The sequence below is a fragment of the Canis lupus genome, chromosome 37 (assembly GCF_003254725.2).
Source record: "Canis lupus dingo isolate Sandy chromosome 37, ASM325472v2, whole genome shotgun sequence".
In the NCBI taxonomy this organism is placed as follows: domain Eukaryota; kingdom Metazoa; phylum Chordata; class Mammalia; order Carnivora; family Canidae; genus Canis; species Canis lupus.
Window position 1 is genome coordinate 12,640,775 of NC_064279.1, and position 17,157 is coordinate 12,657,931.

Here is a 17,157-nt window from a genome sequence, read left to right on the forward strand (position 1 = left end):
TTGCTGGAGGGGAGTTGGATAGAGGGAAGGAATAATTGGGTGATGGGCATTAAAGAGGGCACTTGCTGTAATGAGCACGGGTGTTGTGTGTAACTGATGCACACAACTAAATTCTACTTCTGAAACTTAAAAAAAAAAAAAAAGGTTAGCTAAACACTGCTTAACAGTTTTCTCTCGAAATACTATAGGTTCCACAGCCTTCTCTTGGAATATATTCCCTCGTTCTTATTAAATCACATTACAATAAACCACCACAGCAATCTCGAAAACGCAGAGGAGGACAGGTAAAGGAAATATATTTTTCCATAGAAGAAGGAAGGGGAGTTTTATCTCATTCATTTATGCAACAGGTATTTATTAAGAACTATTTGCCAGATCTTTAAGTAGGTATTGGGATACACTGTGAGTAAAACAGAATAATTCCCAGTTCATGCAGAAGATAAAATGGGATGACTGAGAAAGGGCTTTCATATTACCAACTAGGGCTTGAAGAGTAGGTGTTTTCCACTTCCTGCATCACTCGGGCATCACCTACAGGGCAGGGTTTGGACATCTGAACAAGGGGCTACAGGACTGCTCTCAGCGTTTATTACCACTCCCTCTCTTTATGGTGATTCATAAACCATTCTTGACTTATTCCTTTCATTTCTTGAGAACAGAGTTACCTACCATGCATGGGTCTTCAACTGTAGCAGTGACCCTGCCTGTGTTCTACTCATTCTATACACTAAGGGACTGTTTTTATCAACAATATCAGACAGAATCAAAGAGAAATAATCCTCTATGCTTTTCTCCTCAATTCTCTAATGTGGGAATCCAAATAACACCACAAAGAATACTATGATAGGATTAAAATTTTTTTTTATTTATTTAGGAGAGGGAGAGAGCACACGTGCAGGCAAGCAGGGGTGGGGCAGAGGGAGACAGAAGAGAATTCTAGGCAGGCTCTGTGCTTTAGCACATATGGGGGTCATGAGCACATCTCCTGAGATCATGACCTGAACCGAAATCAAGAGTTGGACACTTAACTGAAACACCCAGGCATCCCTACGTCATGCTTAAGTATTTGCGGATCACTTGCTAGTTTAAAGTTTATCTTAGAACCCCATAACTTTTCTTTTTCAACCTCCCACCTAATAAAGGCATCCTTTCATTATGGTCACCCAGGCTCTGCACCAATTCCTCAGGCAGTTGCCTATTCCACCAATATATTATTTCATTAGAAGTGACATTTATTGGGACACCTGGCTGGCTCAGTTGGTAGAGGATGTGACTTTTGATCTTAGAATCGTGAGTTCGAGCCCTACACTGGGTGTAGAGATTACTTTTAAAAGTGGCATTTACTGAGCACTTAGTACATACCAGGCAATATACTAAATATGTCACATATATTAATTAGCTCATTCCCTCCTCAGGAAAACCCAATGAATTACATATTACATATTACAAGATATTACATATCTTCATTCTTAAAGATTCCAGAGAGAATACATAATCAAATTGTTCCCCTGAACAAATTAGTAGCTATTAAGAAAGAAAGGTCATTTCATTTTTTTAAATGATGCGGATTTGGAAAATCTGTATTCTCTGGTAAAAGGTAAAAATCCTGAGAATCAAAAAAACATTTGAGAACACAGTAAGTAATTCCAGATTACTACTATGCTAGCAGATATTGTGTAACACTCTATTCTATTACTTCTACCATTATCATATATAAAATCTTTCTTTTAAATAACAGTGTTTGAAAAGTTCATGTTCATATTCTACCTCTAAATTCTATTTTTTCCTTTTTACTTAATATACTAAAATAAATTCCTTTCCCTCATTTCTTTAGGAATGAAAATTTAGACCTGGCTAAGGTGAGCTGTATTCCAACCATTACTGTGATATATGTATTTAGCACAGGTATCCTTTAAGAAACTTAGATTCATGCATACACCTTCCAACAAGTACAGACTTCTTTCAGATAATCAATAACATATGTCCTATTTATTCCCTCATTGCCATATTTCATGAATAAGTTCTCATTTTTTAATCCTTTTTTTTAAAGATTTATTTATTTATGATAGACACACACACACACACACAGAGAGGCAGAGACACAGGCAGAGGGAGAAGCAGGCCCCATGCCGGGAGCCAGATGTGGGACTCAATCCCGGGTCTCTAGGATCGCGCCCTGGGCCAAAGGCAGGCACCAAACCGCTGAGCCACCCAGGGATCCCCAGTTCTTATCATTTTTATTACTAATTACTAATATCTCATTTTTATTAGTACCCTTAAAAAAACTAATTACTAAACAATGTGTTTTATTACTTCCTACAAGTGTATTCTATTTCCTGTATCCTGCATTTTACTGGAAGAATTCAGACTGGGTTGTTATAGCCCAAAGCTGATAAATAGGATCAGATCCCATAAATATTTACATTTGTGTAGATCTTGTGTGGCAGCATTTTTTTTGTTAGAATTCATATGCACAAGAATAAAACTACTTACATAGGCAAAATCTAGTATAGACTTTTCAAGAAAAAAAGGCATGTCTTAAATACTAATATTTGTGTGGCCTCAAGAACATTGATCCCTCTAAACCTGTTTCCATATATGAAAAATGGGGACTCTAGAACAGATCTGTGACACTGATGTGCATAGTGCTTCTAGCACAATGTCTGTCACCCTAGAGTTCTTCAATAAATGATAGCAATTATTTTTACTATTTATGCCTAATGATATAGTTTATTTCAATACCTTAAATATTTCTAAATATAAATAGGCAATATATGTGAATTTAGCTTCATTTACTTTATTAAAAGCAAATATGAAATACATAAATTATTATATAAACTAATAAAAACTCCTTAGAACAAAAATATTCCTAACCTAAGAATTCTGAGTTGCTAAAAGGATTAAAATAATAATGGTTATAATTAATTTTGGCTGTAACATATACTGGTTGCCTTCCCCACAGCTATTCCCTCTCTCCTTTCTTTCTTTCTTTTTTTTTTCTTTTTTTGATTTTATTTATTTATTTGAGAAAGTGATTGAGAGACAGAGCAAGCAAGCACAAGTGGGGGCAGGGACAGAGGGAGAAGCAGACTTCCCACTGAGCAAGGAGCCTAACATGGGGGGCTTGATCCCAGGGTCCTGAGATCATGACCTGAGCTGAAAGCAGACACCCAACTGACTGAACCACCCAGGTGCCCCACTACTTCTTTTTTTTCTTAAAGAGCTCCAATTTTGTTTGGATATATGTCTACCCCTGATTCTGAGTGGCCTAAATCGAAACACTGGAATAAACTTAATCAAGGAGGTGATAGACCATACTCCAAAAACTGTAAAACACTGATAAAAGAAATGGAAGATGATACAATGAAATGGAAAGACATCTCATGCCATGGATTGGAAGAACAGGTATTAAAATGCCCATACTACCCCAAAGCAATCTACAACTTTGATGCAACCTCTATCAAAATACTAACAGTATTTTTCACGCAACTAGAACAATACTACTAAAATTTGTATGAAACCACAAGAGACCCCAAATAGCCAAAGTACTCTTGAAAAAGAACAAAGCCGAGGGGAGGAGCAAGATGGCGGAAGAGTAGGGTCTCCAAATCACCTGTCTCCACCAAACTACCTAGAAAACCTTCAAATTATCCTGAAAATCTATGAATTCGGCCTGAGATTTAAAGAGAGACCAGCTGGAATGCAACAGTGAGAAGAGTTCGCGCATCTATCAAGGTAGGAAGACGGGGAAAAAGAAATAAAGGAACAAAGGCCTCCAAGGGGGAGGGGCCCCGCGAGGAGCCGGGCTGAGGCCGGGGCGAGTGTCCCCAGGACAGGAGAGCCCCGTCCCGGAGGAGCAGGAGCTGCACCGACCTTCCCGGGGTAAAGGGGCTCGCGGGGAGTTGGAGCAGGACCCAGGAGGGCGGGGGTGCCCTCGGGCACCCGGGGACAGTAACAGCAACTGCGCGCCCAGGAGAGTGCGCCGAGCTCCCTAAGGGCTGCAGCGCGCACGGCGGGACCCGGCGGGACCCGGAGCAGCTGAAGGGGCTCGGGCGGCGGCTCCGCGGAGGGGGCTGCGCGGCCCCGGGAGCAGCTCGGCCGGGCTCGGGCAGAGGAAGAGGCTCCGTGCAGAGGGGCCTGCGCGGTTCCAGGAGCAGCTCGGAGGGGCCTGGGCGGCGGCTCCGCGGAGGGGGCTGCGGCCCGGGAGCGCGAATCCACCAGCGCAGGCTCCGGAGCACAGGGCGCCGGGACACAGCCCAGGATCCCGCCTCCCCCGGGACAGGCAGAGGCCGGGAGGGCCCAGGACAGCGAGGACGCTCCTGCCCCAGCTGAGCAGATCAGCGGCCCCGCCCCGGAGCCTCCAGGCCCTGCAGACGGAGTTCCTGCCGGAGCTGAATCCAGGTTTCCAGAGCTGCCCCGCCACTGGGGCTGTTCCTCCTGCGGCCTCACGGGGCAAACAACCCCCACCGAGCCCTGCACCAGGCAGGGGCACAGCAGCTCCCCCAACTGCTAACACCTGAAAATCAGCACAACAGGCCCCTCCCCCAGAAGACCAGCTAGACGGACAACTTCCAGGAGAAGCCAAGGGACTTAAAGAACACAGAATCAGAAGATACTCCCCGGTGGTTCTTTTTTGTTTGTTTGTTTTTGTTTTTGTTTTTGTTTTGTTTTGCTTTTTGATTTGTTTCCTTCCCCCACCCCCTTTTTTTCTCCTTTCTTTTTCTTTCTCTTTTTCTTCTTTTTTTTTTTTTTCGTTTTTTTTTTCTTTTTCTTCCCTTTTTTTTTCTCTTTCTCTTTTCTTTCCTTCTTTCTCTCCTCTCTTTTTCTCTTTTTCCCAATACAACTTGCTTTTGGCCACTCTGCACTGAGCAAAATGACTAGAAGGAAAACCTCACCTCAAAAGAAAGAATCAGAAACAGTCCTCTCTCCCACAGAGTTACAAAATCTGGATTACAATTCAATGTCAGAAAGCCAATTCAGAAGCACTATTATACACCTACTGGTGGCTCTAGAAAAAAGTATAAAGGACTCAAGAGACTTCATGACTGCAGAATTTAGAGCTAATCAGGCAGAAATTAAAAACCAATTGAATGAGATGCAATCCAAACTAGAAGTCCTAACGACGAGGGTTAACGAGGTGGAAGAACGAGTGAGTGACCTAGAAGACAAGTTGACAGCAAAGAGGGAAACTGAGGAAAAAAGAGACAAACAATTAAAAGACCATGAAGATAGATTAAGGGAAATAAACGACAGCCTGAGGAAGAAAAACCTACGTTTAATTGGGGTTCCCGAGGGCGCCGAAAGGGACAGAGGGCCAGAATATGTATTTGAACAAATTCTAGCTGAAAACTTTCCTAATCTGGGAAGGGAAACAGGCATTCAGATCCAGGAAATAGAGAGATCCCCCCCTAAAATCAATAAAAACCGTTCAACACCTCGACATTTAATTGTGAAGCTTGCAAATTCCAAAGATAAGGAGAAGATCCTTAAAGCAGCAAGAGACAAGAAATCCCTGACTTTTATGGGGAGGAGTATTAGGGTAACAGCAGACCTCTCCACAGAGACCTGGCAGGCCAGAAAGGGCTGGCAGGATATATTCAGGGTCCTAAATGAAAAGAACATGCAACCAAGAATACTTTATCCAGCAAGGCTCTCATTCAAAATGGAAGGAGAGATAAAGAGCTTCCAAGACAGGCAGCAACTAAAAGAATATGTGACCTCCAAACCAGCTCTGCAAGAAATTTTAAGGGGGCCTCTTAAAATTCCCCTTTAAGAAGAAGTTCAGTGGAACAGTCCACAAAAACAAAGACTGAATAGATATCATGATGACACTAAACTCATATCTCTCAATAGTAACTCTGAATGTGAACGGGCTTAATGACCCCATCAAAAGGCGCAGGGTTTCAGACTGGATAAAAAAGCAGGACCCATCTATTTGCTGTCTACAAGAGACTCATTTTAGACAGAAGGACACCTACAGCCTGAAAATAAAAGGTTGGAGAACCATTTACCATTCGAATGGTCCTCAAAAGAAAGCAGGGGTAGCCATCCTTATATCAGATAAACTAAAATTTACCCCAAAGACTGTAGTGAGAGATGAAGAGGGACACTATATCATACTTAAAGGATCTATTCAACAAGAGGACTTAACAATCCTCAATATATATGCTCCAAATGTGGGAGCTGCCAAATATATAAATCAATTATTAACCAAAGTGAAGAAATACTTAGATAATAATACACTTATACTTGGTGACTTCAATCTAGCTCTTTCTATACTCGATAGGTCTTCTAAGCAAAACATCTCCAAAGAAACGAGAGCTTTAAATGATACACTGGACCAGATGGATTTCACAGATATCTACAGAACTTTACATCCAAACTCAACTGAATACACATTCTTCTCAAGCGCACATGGAACTTTCTCCAGAATAGACCACATACTGGGTCACAAATCGGGTCTGAACCGATACCAAAAGATTGGGATTGTCCCCTGCATATTCTCGGACCATAATGCCTTGAAATTAGAACTAAATCACAACAAGAAGTTTGGAAGGACCTCAAACACATGGAGGTTAAGGACCATCCTGCTAAAAGATAAAAGGGTCAACCAGGAAATTAAGGAAGAATTAAAAAGATTCATGGAAACTAATGAGGATGAAGATACAACCGTTCAAAATCTTTGGGATGCAGCAAAAGCAGTCCTAAGGGGGAAATACATCGCAATACAAGCATCCATTCAAAAACTGGAAAGAACTCAAATACAAAAGCTAACCTTACACATAAAGGAGCTAGAGAAAAAACAGCAAATAGATCCTACACCCAAGAGAAGAAGGGAGCTAATAAAGATTCGAGCAGAACTCAACGAAATCGAGACCAGAAGAACTGTGGAACAGATCAACAGAACCAGGAGTTGGTTCTTTGAAAGAATTAATAAGATAGATAAACCATTAGCCAGCCTTATTAAAAAGAAGAGAGAGAAGACTCAAATTAATAAAATCATGAATGAGAAAGGAGAGATCACTACCAACACCAAGGAAATACAAACGATTTTAAAAACATATTATGAACAGCTATACGCCAATAAATTAGGCAATCTAGAAGAAATGGACGCATTCCTGGAAAGCCACAAACTACCAAAACTGGAACAGGAAGAAATAGAAAACCTGAACAGGCCAATAACCAGGGAGGAAATTGAAGCAGTCATCAAAAACCTCCCAAGACACAAGAGTCCAGGGCCAGATGGCTTCCCAGGAGAATTTTATCAAACGTTTAAAGAAGAAATCATACCTATTCTCCTAAAGCTGTTTGGAAAGATAGAAAGAGATGGAGTACTTCCAAATTCGTTCTATGAAGCCAGCATCACCTTAATTCCAAAGCCAGACAAAGACCCCGCCAAAAAGGAGAATTACAGACCAATATCCCTGATGAACATGGATGCAAAAATTCTCAACAAGATACTGGCCAATAGGATCCAACAGTACATTAAGAAAATTATTCACCATGACCAAGTAGGATTTATCCCTGGGACACAAGGCTGGTTCAACACCCGTAAAACAATCAATGTGATTCATCATATCAGCAAGAGAAAAACCAAGAACCATATGATCCTCTCATTGGATGCAGAGAAAGCATTTGACAAAATACAGCATCCATTCCTGATCAAAACTCTTCAGAGTGTAGGGATAGAGGGAACATTCCTCGACATCTTAAAAGCCATCTATGAAAAGCCCACAGCAAATATCATTCTCAATGGGGAAGCACTAGGAGCCTTTCCCCTAAGATCAGGAACAAGACAGGGATGTCCACTCTCACCACTGCTATTCAACATAGTACTGGAAGTCCTAGCCTCAGCAATCAGACAACAAAAAGACATTAAAGGCATTCAAATTGGCAAAGAAGAAGTCAAACTCTCCCTCTTCGCCGATGACATGATACTCTACATAGAAAACCCAAAAGTCTCCACCCCAAGATTGCTAGAACTCATACAGCAATTCGGTAGCGTGGCAGGATACAAAATCAATGCCCAGAAGTCAGTGGCATTTCTATACACTAACAATGAGACTGAAGAAAGAGAAATTAAGGAGTCAATCCCATTTACAATTGCACCCAAAAGCATAAGATACCTAGGAATAAACCTAACCAAAGATGTAAAGGATCTATACCCTCAAAACTATAGAACACTTCTGAAAGAAATTGAGGAAGACACAAAGAGATGGAAAAATATTCCATGCTCATGGATTGGCAGAATTAATATTGTGAAAATGTCAATGTTACCCAGGGCAATATACACGTTTAATGCAATCCCTATCAAAATACCATGGACTTTCTTCAGAGAGTTAGAACAAATTATTTTAAGATTTGTGTGGAATCAGAAAAGACCCCGAATAGCCAGGGGAATTTTAAAAAAGAAAACCATATCTGGGGGCATCACAATGCCAGATTTCAGGTTGTACTACAAAGCTGTGGTCATCAAGACAGTGTGGTACTGGCACAAAAACAGACACATAGATCAGTGGAACAGAATGGAGAATCCAGAAGTGGACCCTGAACTTTATGGGCAACTAATATTCGATAAAGGAGGAAAGACTATCCATTGGAAGAAAGACAGTCTCTTCAATAGATGGTGCTGGGAAAATTGGACATCCACATGCAGAAGAATGAAACTAGACCACTCTCTTTCACCATACACAAAGATAAACTCAAAATGGATGAAAGATCTAAATGTGAGACAAGATTCCATCAAAATCCTAGAGAAGAACACAGGCAACACCCTTTTTGAACTCGGCCATAGTAACTTCTTGCAAGATACATCCACGAAGGCAAAAGAAACAAAAGCAGAAATGAACTATTGGGACTTCATCAAGATAAGAAGCTTTTGCACAGCAAAGGATACAGTCAACAAAACTCAAAGACAACCTACAGAATGGGAGAAGATATTTGCAAATGACATATCAGATAAAGGGCTAGTTTCCAAGATCTATAAAGAACTTATTAAACTCAACACCAAAGAAACAAACAATCCAATCATGAAATGGGCAAAAGACATGAACAGAAATCTCACAGAAGAAGACATAGACATGGCCAACATGCACATGAGAAAATGCTCTGCATCACTTGCCATCAGGGAAATACAAATCAAAACCACAATGAGATACCACCTCACACCAGTGAGAATGGGAAAAATTAACAAGGCAGGAAACAACAAATGTTGGAGAGGATGTGGAGAAAAGGGAACCCTCTTACACTGTTGGTGGGAATGTGAACTGGTACAGCCACTCTGGAAAACCGTGTGGAGGTTCCTCAAACAGTTAAAAATATACCTGCCCTACGACCCAGCAATTGCACTGTTGGGGATTTACCCCAAAGATACAAATGCAATGAAACGCCGGGACACCTGCACCCCGATGTTTCTAGCAGCAATGGCCACGATAGCCAAACTGTGGAAGGAGCCTCGGTGTCCAACGAAAGATGAATGGATAAAGAAGATGTGGTTTATGTATACAATGGAATATTACTCAGCTATTAGAAATGACAAATACCCACCATTTGCTTCAACGTGGATGGAACTGGAGGGTATTATGCTGAGTGAAGTAAGTCAGTCGGAGAAGGACAAACATTATATGTTCTCATTCATTTGGGGAATATAAATAATAGTGAAAGGGAAAATAAGGGAAGGGAGAAGAAATGTGTGGGAAATATCAGAAAGGGAGACAGAACATAAAGACTGCTAACTCTGGGAAACAAACTAGGGGTGGTAGAAGGGGAGGAGGGCGGGGGGTGGGAGTGAATGGGTGACGGGCACTGGGTGTTATTCTGTATGTTAGTAAATTGAACACCAATAAAAAAAAAAAAATCTTAAAAAAAAAAAAAATTTGAAAAAAAAAATAAATAAAAAAAAAAAAAATAAATAAAAGTTTGGAAAAAGAACAAAGCCGGGGTTATCATAATACCAGATTTGAAGATATACAACAAAACTGTAGTCATCAAAACAGTATGGTACTGGGCACAAAAAAAAAGACACATAGATCAATGGAACAGAAAAGAGAGTTCAGAAATAAACCCATGCTTATACAGTCAATTAATCTATACCAAAACAGGCAAGAATATACAATGGGGAAAAGACAGTCTCTTCAACAAATGATGCTGGGAAACTGAAAAGCTACATGTAAAAGAATGAAACTGGGCCACTTTCTTACAACATCCACAAAAATACACTCAAAATGGATTAATGATCTAAATATGAGACCTAAAACCATAAAACTCATAAAAGAAAACATAGGCAATAATCTCTTGGACACTGACCCTAACAATGTATTTTTGAATAGGTCTCCCCAGGCAAGGAAAACTAGAAAAAAAAAAAAAAAAAGACTATTGGGGCTACATCAAATAAAAAGCTTTTGCACAGCAAAGGAAATTATCAATAAAACAGAAAGGCAACCTACTGAATGGGAGAAGATATTTGCTATTGATGTGTCCATTAAGGAGTTAATATCCAAAGACCTAAAGAACTTACATAACTCAATACCCAAAAATAATCTGATCAAAAAAGGAGCAGAGGATTTGAACAGAATTTTTCCAAAGAGGACATACAGACACATGAAAAGATGCTCAACATCACTCATCATCACTCAGGGAAATGTAAATTAAAACTACAATGAGATGTCACTTTATACCTGTCAGAATGGATAAAATGAAAAACAAAAGAAATAACAAATGTGGGCAAGGACACAGAGAAAAAGGAACCCTTATGCACTGCTGGTAGGAATGTAAACTGGTGCAGCCACTGTACTAAACAGTATGGAAGTCCCTCCCCAAATTAAAAATTACCATATGATCCAGTAATTCCACCACTCGTTTTTTTTTTTAAGATTTATTTATTTATTTATTTATTTATTTATTTATTTATTTATTTCAGACACAGAGAGAGAGAGAGAAAGAGAGAGGCAGAGACACAGCAGAGGGAGAAGCAGGCTCCATGCAGGGAGCCCCAAAGTGGGACTCGATCCTGGGTCTCTAGGATCACACCCTGGGCTGAAGGCGGCGCTAAACTGCTGGGCCACTGGGGCTGCCCCCACTACTCGGTATTTACCCAAAGAAAATAAAAACACTAATTCAAAAAGATATATGCATCCTTATTTTTACCACACCATTATTTATAATAGCCACACTATGGAAACAACCCAAATATCCATTGCTGGATGAATGGATAAAAAAGATGTGTAACAGAGTACTACTAACCATTAAAAAAAACAGGGGGGATCTTCCCACTTGCAACAACATAGATGAACCTAGAGTATATAATGCTAAGTGAAGTAAGTCAAAGACAAATACCATATGATTTCACTCATATTGTGTCTTTACCAGTTTCCCATAGATTAAAATGCACTAAAAATATCAGTTCTTAAAAAAAATAAAAATAAGAGTTCTCAAAAGCACAGATATAATCAGTGTGAGAAGCTCAAAAATCTGAATAAAGGTGGAAAACAACCTCACTAAAAGTAGCTCAGATATGCCATAATATTGGCTATCAGGGCTGTGATTTGCTGGAAAACAAGTGACAAAAATCATTTCTGGACCAGATGAGAGCCAGTCCACTTTGAAATTGGGCACAGTAACCTCTGATGGTTCTGCTGAGTAAATACAGGAAAAGAATTAAAAAATACCTATGTCCCACTTTTGGCTTTGATCTAAGTTTTCCTAAAATAAGCCTGCTATTAAATAAAAGTCTCAAATTTAAAATCTAACCTGTTTTACATATTCTGACCCAAAGCTTATCATACAGTACTCATTTCTTAGTAGCACTAATCTAATTAGGGCTAGAGTTCAACTATGGTGTAAGCACATACTTCTTTTCCTCACCATTCCTTTAAAAGCCTATAGAAAGAGCAAAACCAGTATACTTGATAGAGGTACAAACTATTCTAAAATGCCCAATAACTCACTCTATGTCTAACACCAATTAAAATTCCTAAAAAGAGAAACGAATTTACCTTTAGCACCAGACAATAATCTGTGGGTGCTTTGTATTTGTTCCGGTAATCCTGTCCATAATAAACATTGACATGATCCAGCTGGAGAAAGCACACCAGTTCCCGAGACAGCTAAGATTAAAAAAAAAAAACAACAAAAACAAAAACCCAAAATACTGAATTAACAATAACGTACAAACAAGTAAATGTCATACCTGGTAACAGGTTCTAGTTGAGAATAAAAACTTAAACAGGTGGAAACCAGTACTATTTTGCAGATGACAAGACAGTGAGATTCTCTATAAATGTGACTCCTTTTAACCCACGATGTAACAAAAAGGCAGTCCATTTCACTTACTGTCTGCCATTCACAATGAACACAGACTTGCTTGGAAAGGGTGGCATTTTAAGGAGACTCTAAATATAGTACATTAAATACAATATAGTATAATAGAACTCTGGGGAAAAAAAAAGAAGAAAATATCATGTAGTTCAGTGCCCATAATGCCTATCTCAAGTACATTGATTCTCAAGTCAGGGTTTCCTTACCTTAAATAGAGGCAACAATATATGCCTCTCAGGAGGGTGACAAAACCTGGATGAGACGAGGGTTAAAGGAGTTTAAAACAGTGCTGGCCCCCACTAAACACAGAAGTGGAGCTACCAAGTGGGCCCTCAGCATGAGCATATTATCCAAGCAAGGCTGAAATGCCTTATAATCCCAGAAAGCTATTCTTCCCAAACAATAACAAGCAAAAACTATTCTGACACAGTTCTGAACATGATACATAAAAGTATGATTTCATATGTGGCAAGAGAAACTGAGATGGGCCCAACGAATGACCAGAGAGTGACCACTTCCAGATTTCTTCTTCTTTATAACAGATCAATAGATAAAGCAAAACATATTCTGTGTGTCCTACATGAGTTGAAACAAATCAGAGCATGGATTCATTTTGTCAGCACACTTCCTATAAATTAAAATCAACTATCATAAGGAAGAAGGGACACACCTTTGCTTTTCCTTTAGGGACATAGTAGATACCAGATGCTCGCAAAAGAAAGTAACGCTTTTTCCAGGACTTTTTGCCATCATCTTTCAACCACAGGACTCCTTCAATTTCTGGTACAGTTACAGAACTTCCACAAAAACACTCCTAAAATAAAAAGATGATTTGGAAAGACGTGATCTTTGGATTCTCAGAAAACAATTGTGTTTAGCCCTGTGAAGTTCATGATACTATAATTAAACCAAAATAGCTTTGGTATTAAAGCCACATTGCTAATTTTACCTCAATTAGAACTTTCCATTCTAAACATCATATAGATTCATTTTGAAACTACTATGGCAATTCCTATGAACTTTCACCAACACTGGAAGAAACTAAGTTGAATTGTCAACTGAGCTACATACAACAGGATTTAAATGCACCTGTAAACATCACAATTAACAGTAAATTTAATAGAAGTGTCAGAGTTAAACATCAGACTTTATTTTTCTCCAAATTAAGAACACATTTAGATTAGCTATCAAACTAAATTTTAAAAGAAAGCAACATGCTAAGTGAGTAAATGCTCATAATTTAAAAACTGTATTAATTGGTATGATTCTAAAACAGAGCACATTTATTCTTTCAATATTTAAAACCATGTTGAAAGGAATCTAAGTAAACAAACTCAAAATTATGAATTCTAATGTCCATACTTAGATAAAAACGTAATTAAAAATCAAACATGTATTTGGTAAAAGAAAATCAGAAATCCTCACTAAATATTAATATAGGACATTTTAAGTCTAAATTAACTTATCTCTTCCCAAAGTACAGAGGAATCAAGAATTATAAAGAGGATTTTTAATTGTAGCCATTATCACTATGAAAAGCTGAGTGCTGATCTTCATCTTCTTAATTGCCTTGTTGCTAAATAAGAGTTTATTCTGGCTTTCAAACATATTAACTTCTTAAAATCAGCGAAGGCCCAAAAGCTAAAAATTGAATGTTTCAGTTTGTTTTATTAAAATAAGGGAATGTGTATTTTTAAAATGATCTTTATGGGGATCCCTGGGTGGCGCAGTGGTTTGGTGCCTGCCTTTGGCCCAGGGCGCGATCCTGAAGACCCGGGATCGAATCCCATGTCGGGCTCCCAGTGCATGGAGCCTGTTTCTCCCTCTGCCTCTCTCTCTCTCTCTCTCTCTGCGTGACTATCATAAATAAATAAATATTGTTTAAAAAACATTAAAATGATCTTTATGATTTTTAAAATTATTTGAGTTATTTAAAGCTAAGGCTTGATATATTTTGTAAATAACTAAGTATACTCAAATTTCTCTCTGGGTAAGCAGATAAAGTACCACAATCACGTCCTTCATTGACCAGCCTTTTACCCCACTTGTCTGCTTCTCACAGCTTATGACTTCTTTTAGTCCACTAATATATTACATGGCAAAACAACAATTTTTAAGAGGTTCTTTAGTGGCCTAACATTCACATAGCTGAACTCTCCCCCTCAGTCTATGGAGGAATACCAGCTTCTCTAGTTACACGTATCGTTATGAATATACAGCATTGGCATACTTCGCTTCAAAACAGTGCTTAATATTTTAATACTATAACGTGCAGGAAGAGAGGGGGTGGGGGAAGTAAACAGTTATACCTCCAATAGCACTTCCTTGTTTCTATCTGCCATCTCAGCAGTTTCCTTTTTCCCCAGAAGGTAATTCTGGAAAAATAAATAAAGTTAGAAATCCACCCTATTATGTCCTTGGCACAGGTGCATATATGATTTCTTCTAGAAACATAGCAACTGTGTCTACCTGTCTAGAATGAAAGGAACACTGCTTTGAACATTAACTTGTGCATGTGCATCATTGCTAAAATGCTTAATGCTGGCCGCCTGCTTACTTTATCCATTATCTTGAATTATTCGATAAATTGTCCTTCCCCAAATTCTGAGATGATGCCACATCCAATAGCTGACAAATGTTCGGTACAACTAATGAAAGGACCTGAAAGGTTTACAAATTAAGTACAATGAGTAAGGCAGATTTCCTTAAAATATGCTAAGCTTAACTGATCCAGATGCAGAAAATTTAATCTGTGTTCTGGCTTTGAAAGAAGAAATCCCCAATTCTCAGAGACTATCATAATATCACTTGCCAATTAATATCTGAATTCTAACTATTAGCCTTATAAAAAACTTTTTTGCAATCATCTAATCTATTGGTATTCCCAAATGTGTATTATTCACTAAAAAGATCCAATAAAGATGTGTCATGATTAAGCTGTCTGAAGGGTATTTAATACTCTAATATTGCTACTATGTATCATTACTACTTTTCACAGTGAGGTTGTTTTCTCTCACCTGATTTTTATAAAATATTTGTGTATTAGGAAGTACTAACTCAAATATTATTATGGAATAAATAAAGATGCCAAATAAATCAAGGTAACATATTAAAAGTGGAACCATTTATAATCAAGGGTATTTAGATTAAAAAAGGAGATATTAAAATTAATTGTGAACTGGATAAATGAAGTAGAGAACTAAAAAATAGAAGTACACTTCTTTGATGGATGAGAAGCTCACGAAGCAAACAGGTGGGCTCAACAGTTCTGGACAAAACAGAAATCTAGAAACTCCCTGGAGTTACTGCTGTTGCCCTAAGGGCTCACCCCATCTGGCTCTGGATGACTAGTAACCTCTTTGACGCCTGATACCTGGGCTCAAGCAGACTTCCCACCTCAGCAGTACTAAATGCTCCCATGGGATTTCATAACCGCAATGCTCCAACCAGGTGGTTGCCAGTTTTTTTTTTTTTTTTTTTTTTTTAACTCTGTTAACTTAAAAGTAATAGAATAAGGTGAACATTTAGAAATCCTGACCTCTCTAAGGTATTTGGTCTCACCTGTGGGTTTTTGAAAAGTGCATATTTTTCTATACGTTCCATAAATATAAGCTTGTTTTGGCTATCTCTTGTCCAATTAAGAAGATTTTCAACCAAGTTTTCATGATCTTCAAAGATTCTCTCTGTCCCAAGATAAAATATCAGTATTTTGTTAGTATTGATCAGAACTGCATCAAAGACATAAAACTTGTGAAGTAATTCTAAGCAGAACTACAGAATTTTTTTTAAAGATTTTATTTATTTATTCATGAGAGACACAGAGAGAGAGAAAGAGAGAGAAGCAGAGACACAGGCAGAGGGAGAAGCAGGCTCCATGCAAGGAGCCCGATGTGGGACTCGATCCCATCTCCGGGATCACACCCCGGGCTGCAGGCGGCGCTAAACTGCTGGGCCACCGGGGCTGCCCGAACCAGAGAATTTTAATTGACATTATAGCTCTTGGCCCTTAGAAATTATCTGGTCTTCCCTCTATTTTCAAATAAGGAAACATGCCCAATGGTGTTAAGTGACTTCAGCAAAGTCACATAGCTGTTACATGGAAGAATTAGGACTAAAATCTAGGTCTTCTGTTAGATCTTTCTCAGCCTTCAGTCTTTTCCTATCTACCTTTGAAAAAACAAAAAACCAAGGGTGTCTGGGTGGCTCAGTCAGTTAAGCATCTGCCTTTGGCTCACATCATGATACACTCCTGGGATCAAGCCCCTCCTCCAACTCCCTGCTCAACAGGGAATCTGCTTCTCCCTCTGCCCCTACCCCAGCTAGTGCTCGGGTATGTGCATGCACCCACTCTCTCAGATAAATAAATAAAATCTTAAAAAAAAAAGACCATAGCCAACTATATAAAAGGTAACAGAAAAATATAATATTACATATGTGGGTCATTAACCTATAGACATGGACATACTAAAAACATTATCATCTAAACGTGTTCTGTGTACCATCATGCCACATGTATGAACTCAAACCTTTGTAATTCTCTAAGAAGAGTTATGAGTATTATAATAATATTATAATAATATAATAATATTATAAAAATATTATAATAATACATTTTATACATGCTAATAAACTAATAACTTATAGTTTAGTTTGGGGGCTATGTATGTGCAATTCTGAGACAAAAAGGTTAATAATTAAATTTTTATTTCTCTGGAAACTGCTGTGAAATATTTAAATATACAGGTAGTAAGACCAATGCAAATACTTTTTAAAATAAAATACAAAGTTGAAATTGATTACTGATTCAAATATACCTTATTTTATTAGGTATAAAATAACAAT

The 17,157-nt window shown here is 38.5% G+C and overlaps 1 protein-coding gene across 8 annotated transcripts in view; it reads right to left on the bottom strand.

Annotated features, from left to right (window-relative positions):
• The window catches only part of RAPH1 (Ras association (RalGDS/AF-6) and pleckstrin homology domains 1), a 116,556-nt gene that overhangs the window by 32,456 nt on the left and 66,943 nt on the right, over positions 1-17,157 (bottom strand). For all 8 annotated transcript variants that reach the window (XM_049106675.1, XM_049106673.1, XM_049106672.1 and 5 more), the window contains 4 exons: positions 15,877-15,998; positions 14,625-14,690; positions 12,986-13,129; positions 11,994-12,104 (listed from right to left, as the gene is read on the bottom strand). In XM_049106675.1, the coding sequence (XP_048962632.1) occupies positions 11,994-12,104; positions 12,986-13,129; positions 14,625-14,690; positions 15,877-15,998 (443 nt within the window). The remainder of the gene's footprint in view (positions 1-11,993; positions 12,105-12,985; positions 13,130-14,624; positions 14,691-15,876; positions 15,999-17,157) is intronic.